The sequence below is a fragment of the Poecilia reticulata genome, linkage group LG16 (assembly GCF_000633615.1).
Source record: "Poecilia reticulata strain Guanapo linkage group LG16, Guppy_female_1.0+MT, whole genome shotgun sequence".
Lineage (NCBI taxonomy): Eukaryota > Metazoa > Chordata > Actinopteri > Cyprinodontiformes > Poeciliidae > Poecilia > Poecilia reticulata.
In genome coordinates, this window is record NC_024346.1 from 23,768,780 (window position 1) to 23,774,751 (window position 5,972).

At 40.5% G+C, this 5,972-nt stretch overlaps 1 protein-coding gene across 1 annotated transcript in view; it reads right to left on the reverse strand.

Moving 5' to 3' along the window:
• Positions 1-1,072: 1,072 nt before the first annotated feature.
• Positions 1,073-5,972, reverse strand: part of LOC103478346 (exostosin-1b-like) — a 34,304-nt gene continuing 29,404 nt past the window's right edge. The window contains exons 8-11 of the mRNA XM_008432110.2: positions 5,441-5,530; positions 5,160-5,320; positions 4,890-5,061; positions 1,073-3,792 (exon numbers count right to left, since the gene is read on the reverse strand). Of these exons, the coding sequence (XP_008430332.1) occupies positions 3,607-3,792; positions 4,890-5,061; positions 5,160-5,320; positions 5,441-5,530 (609 nt within the window). The 3' untranslated portion in view covers positions 1,073-3,606. The remainder of the gene's footprint in view (positions 3,793-4,889; positions 5,062-5,159; positions 5,321-5,440; positions 5,531-5,972) is intronic.

Consider the following 5,972-nt stretch of genomic DNA (forward strand, 5'->3'; position numbering starts at 1 on the left):
AGCTGCGACCCCAAACGGGTTGCAGTTGCCGTTTGGGGTGGCAGCTGCGACCCCAAACGGGTTGCAGTTGCCGTTTGGGGTGGCAACTGCAACCCCAGTAGCTACGCCCCTGAGCAGGACCTTTCAAATTATCCACATTTATAATTTTTTTTTACTAAGATTTTAAGTGATAGACCAACACAAAGCGGAGTGATACAGTTCCCCCTACATTATTTTTATTTCAAAATTCCTGTCACATGGACATACAAAAACATTTAAAAAAAAAAAAAAAAGGATAAAACACTGCAATTCCCCTCCACCCTAAAGACCCCCTTGCCCCCAACACAAAAAAGAAAAAAAAGTTTACATATCACTGAGATGTAGGATCTTTAAATATCTTTAAATACAGGGATAAATAGTTAAATAATTTCCCAGTAAAAAAAATCCTTTGTATTCAGCTCCCCTGACCCTAGATTTTGTAGGTGCGCCACTGCAAGTCTTTTGGAACATGCCTCCCACAGATTTTGAGAACAAAATTAAAATTTTCTTCTGACAATCTCTGAAGATCAGACAGTCACCTGGGGCGCAAGAACTTGCACTCCAGTCGCACGTCATTTCAATTCAATTTAAAAGTACTTTGTCCCAAAGGGAAATTAAATGCGACAGATCTCATCACGGTTTCTTCAAACTGGTTGTTGACGGTGATGCTGGGGGAGCAATCTCTGGTGGCAGTCAGTGCTGCAACGAATCCAGAGAGGCCCCTGACTGAAGTAGCGGTTTCTGTATGACGTGTAAACAGCTCAATATTCTAGAAGCAGAGAGTTTTCACATCAGCATCAATTGCAAGCACTGCTAATCCAAGTCATTCGCTTTTGCTACTCGTCTTTAAATGTCTGTCTATCCGTGCAAAAGTTTAAACCTCAACTCGTCTTTGATTTGGGGTCGTAGTTCCAATATTATGCAACTTCTGAAGGTAAGCGAGTGGGCTGGACTTCAGAAACATGCGTCAAATTTGTGGCTGTGACAAAACGAGTCTTGAAAAGATTTCGGAGGGCACTTTAAAAACAGAGCAAGCGGTAAATAAACGCACATGAAGATGGTTTATATCAAAGATTTTTATTTGACAATTGTTTCAATCCGTTTTTATAAAATTAACAAAAACCATGATTTTCTTTAACCATCTTTCCATCAGTCTAAAAAAAAAAACTAAAGAAAAGAAAAAGCAAAGGGTGCAGCCTCTGAAGAGAGAGAGAGAGAGAGAGAGAGAAGGAAGCAGGCGGATATCGAGTCCAAAGATGAATCCTATCAGATGTCTGTCCATAAATTACTGCGGCTGTGACGAACATGAGGAGGAGGAGGAGGAGGGTTGGAACCCCACAGCCTGACGCAAAGCAGGAAGGGGAGACAGGTGGAACAAGACACTGACAAACATTCCAGGAAAGTAAAAAAAACAACAACAAAAAACAGAGAATGGTATTAATAAATAGCTAACGGTAAATCAGAGGTTTTAGTGTTAGAATGATTTGGGGATGCCATTATGGTTTGATAAAAAAAACTAAAACAAAAAAAAACATTGAAGAACTGCCATTAAACAGGGTCATAATGTTTGTGCAAGGCTGATGAAAAGAAAAATCTTAAGTGTATTTCCTCTGAAGGCACATCAATACATAACTTCCCCCCTCTCTGAAACATTAAACAAAAAAAAAAGAAGAAAAAACCCCCCAGAAAATGTCATCCTTTATATATTGCACCAAGTTCACGTCTAAAACAGAACTCTGTTTCAGCGCGATGTTCATTCAGCTGGGATTGTTTATCAGCTTTCACGCCGATGACACATTCTCAGAAGTGAAGAGCAACACCAAGCACCCTCTCCGTCTGTGGAGCTCCGGCGCTAAAAAAAAAAAAAACTCTTTCCCTTCGTTTTCACTCACATTCCAGTCAAAAAGTACGTGATTAAGGAGGGGAACGTGTGCCATTCCCCAGTGCAGAGGAGAAAATATAAACAAATGCTCCATTGGCACATAAAGGGAGGAGAATGAGCTCACCAAAACCATCTTTTCTTTCATCTTTAGAAAGCCATTACAGGGTGAGTTGGAGGAAGGAGTTACTGGCTTTGACATGAAACGGCTTCACAAGATGTTCAGATAACATGATATGACATGTTAGAGCAAAGAAAAACACAAACAAACAAACACGGAACTAGATTGTTAATTGAGCCAAATATTTCAAAGTGAGATAGAATAATGAACCAGTGAGTGTAAAAACCCAATTTGACGGCAGATCCGAAACAAAGGAGGGTCGATTTAGGTCCGACGTGAATGCAGCTGGTCGATCGTGAATCATTCTTCATGGACTTCATCAGAGCTGCTGATAGATTTCATATTTATTCACAAAAATATGGTGGATATGTTTTCAGGTGCTTGCTGCTGCCTTAACTGCCATTTGACCAAATGAAATCGGGCTAACAAATAAATATCCCTCATTCACCAAATCAAAAAAAAAAAGAAAAAAAATGTCCTGTAGATTTCACAGTGGTTTTTGTTTTAATAGACCAGTTTCTGGCGTGTTGGCAGGCCGAGCCTAACTTCACTAAGGCAACACACACCAAGCGCCAACGTCCCTCAGGCTAGCATGTATTCAAGCAAACGGTCCAGGTTCTTATCCGAGTCATTAGGAATGAAAAATAATAATCTGCATTTCTAGGGGCGTCTCTATTCACATGTGGCCTGCCTAGTTGTTCGTGTCGGCTCTGGGCGAGGGAGATTGTTCAGAATGGCACATACAGACATTTGTTTGTTCGACTGTAAATGCAAAATATATTCTCATCAAACCGTTTTGATGATCTGGAAAATGCAACACATTATCAGTAATGTGGAAAATAACACATCACGATCAAAGAAAAAAAAAGAAAGAAAAGAAAGCAGGGTTATCGAGGTGCAAAATCTGCACCCGGTCTTCAATCTGTCGGATTCCCAGATCCACAAAATCTTTTTGATAAATGCTGAGGCACTGTCAGATCAACAATCGCCAGCTGGTCTGGGGCTCTGAGGAGGATTTCAAACTTTTCTTTGTCTATCCTTGTTTAAGACAACAGAGGAAAAAAGAAAAGAAAAAAAAGAGAGAGAGAGTCATGCTGGCCATTTGTACACCGTATAAAAAAATAGTTGAACACGATCCGAAATAGTGTTATCTTCGTAGTTATTAATATCCCGTCAGCATAAAACGTTCACAAACATGTGCATAGTGTACAGACACACACAGTGTCACTTGCACTTGGTTTGTCAATGTTGGGGACTTTAATGCAGCAAGCTGTAATTTTCTGACTCGGTGACCAAAGGTGAGCAGATTTACCTGTTCAGGTAGTTAGTGATGTTATGAGTTCAGCCGCCAGAACGACACACACAAGACAGCAGCAGTAGTTGAAAGGAGAGACAGAGAAGGACAACAAAGAAGACGGGGAAAAAAATGTGGCGTCCTTCACATTGGTTCCAGTTTCTTCACTTCCCGTTTCCCTGGAACCAACTCTAAACGATCGTCTGCTCTTTTCTTCAAGTCAACCCCCACCCATCGCTCCTCATCTGTTGTGTCCGCAGAGCACAGGGAGCTGGGGAGGGGGCTCGGCGGGGGTTATAGCCTCTCAATTTCTCTGTATTTCTTCCTCAGTATCGACACCTGGTCTTTGAAGAGGACCGGGTCCAGCCTCATCTGAGAGTGGACCAGAGGCATGGTGCCAAACCAGTTGGCAAACTTGTTCATGCAGGTCTGACGCTGGGCGAAATGGTCCGGGTCAGCCCAACGCGACGCTCTGGAGCTCTGAGACGAGGAAAGAGCGGTGGCAGAAAACAAATGAGTTCCGACAGGAAGAGGAAGGAAACGACTCAATGAATTATGTGTTTTGTGCTCCGGTGACCTTTCACTTTTTTTTTTTTTTTTTAAACTAGGCACACTAGAAGAAAACAACTTCAATTTACAAATTACCACACTCTCCTTTTAGTCCTGAACGCACCATGTGGCATTTTGTAGTGTAATGTGTAAATTAGGTATAAGCTGCTACACTTTGCCCTCAGTTAAATTAAAGCAATGTCAAGGTAAGTTTTCAAACTTTTCCAGCATTACACTTTGGAAATAAAAACAATACAAATTAACTAAAAAAAAGACACTTTCAATTCACTATTATATGATTAATTACTGTTAATACATATCTTTTACATTATTTTAGCTTACATTCCTATGTCTAACGACAGGGAAAAGGTAAACTAAAATAAAGCTAAATTTTCTTGAACTGTCTATTACACACATTCTACACACCTGACTTGTCCGTTGAACACTAAAAAAAAAAAAAAAAAATTCCTCCAATTTCAATAACGCTGCATAATGTATAAAATATAAGCATAACTTTATTTCAATTACACAGTCGATAAGTTATTGAGCTATTGGTAATAATAAATATTCAAAAATAAAATAAAAAAAATGTTCCAGCTACTTTTTCTGGCAATTGGCAAATAGAAATAATTTTGGTAATTCTAACTAACCTAAAACAAGAAAAGTTTAGTCTGATTTAACTTCAGACAGTGAGAAAAAAAAACCCACATCCCCATATCTTCATGTCTTTTCATAAAGTGTATGAAAATATCTGTATGTGTATGTGAATAACATTCCCCAAATTGAGGTTTTCAATCAAAAGATTGAAAACTTTATTACACTTTAAGGGACTTTAGACAGAAGCCAAGCCCCGTCCAGACCTTGAAAACATCCAATTGAAATTGAAGCATTTTCAAGGGTTTCAAGCACCAGTACAAACCCTGTGTTGGTAATCCCTGACTGACCACGCTTAGATTCAAATAAATCGGCTTAATCTCACCATCCAAACAAATACAAATCACCAGTGAATGAGAAATGTTGCTCCTCACCTGTCCCATCATGGTTTCCTTGTATTGTTTCTTTTGCGTGACCTTAATGGGTGGTAGCTTAGTAACGGATGACACGAGGAAATTCATAAGAATGTCTTCGCAGTTCGACATCTGGTCAACCATTGTCCTCAGGCTGGCTGGAAGGTAGGTGGTGTACAAGTAGTGATAATATCTGTGGGAGGAGAGCAACACGGAGAACAATGGAGCGCTCAGAAGACAAGGCGGCCCAAAACCGCGTTGGTAGAAAATGAAAAAACAAAAGCGTGTTACTTGTGGTAGATGGCGGCCCCGGTCAGCACCATGGAGTAGTCGTTGGTCCACTTGGATGTGTAGCCCCAGCGCTCCTTGCTGCTGTCCCAGAAGTGGCTGCGGGCCGGATAACCGACGATGCGGTCGGGGAAACTCTGCCACACCGTGAAGGCAAAGTCCACCTGCGGCCAGATCGCAGATTTAAATTTTTATATTTTTTTTAAAGTAGTAAAGTACTCACACCAAAAAAAGCTAAAAATGGAGTGAATGAGAAAGCTTTCTTCATATAACAGGAGGCTAACCTCTGTGGTGGACAACACAGTGTCTTCATCCAGACTGAGGACAGCGTCTGTAGGGATGGTGTCGTAGGGAAGGAAGCGACTGCTTATCACCTGGTAGGAGTTGGAAAACAAACGCACAGAGAGAGAGAGAGAGACGTGTGACGGTTGCTGACAGTCAGTAGACAGTTGAGTCATTTTATCGCAGACAAATGTGTTGGCATCCCTAACAGAGATGTGTGAGTAACCTTCAAATTAAATTTGAATTTTAACACAGTAGCAAAAGTTTTTTCAGAGGAAAAAAACTAAATGTTTTTTTTTTTTAAGTCACAACTTGTATAAGTGCTGCTAACCCTGCTTTTAATACTTGTTACAATCCCATTTTGCCAATATAACATTTATTCTTTGCTTCTCTTTCTTAAGGTTGCAGCGTCTAGAGAGAAGGATCTTTGACCTTCAGTGTTTCCTCTGATGCACTCTTCTGCTCACTCCACAGGTTTTCTACAGCGGTTACGTCTGAGCCATGAGATACCTTTGATCAACTAAGAAAGCATAT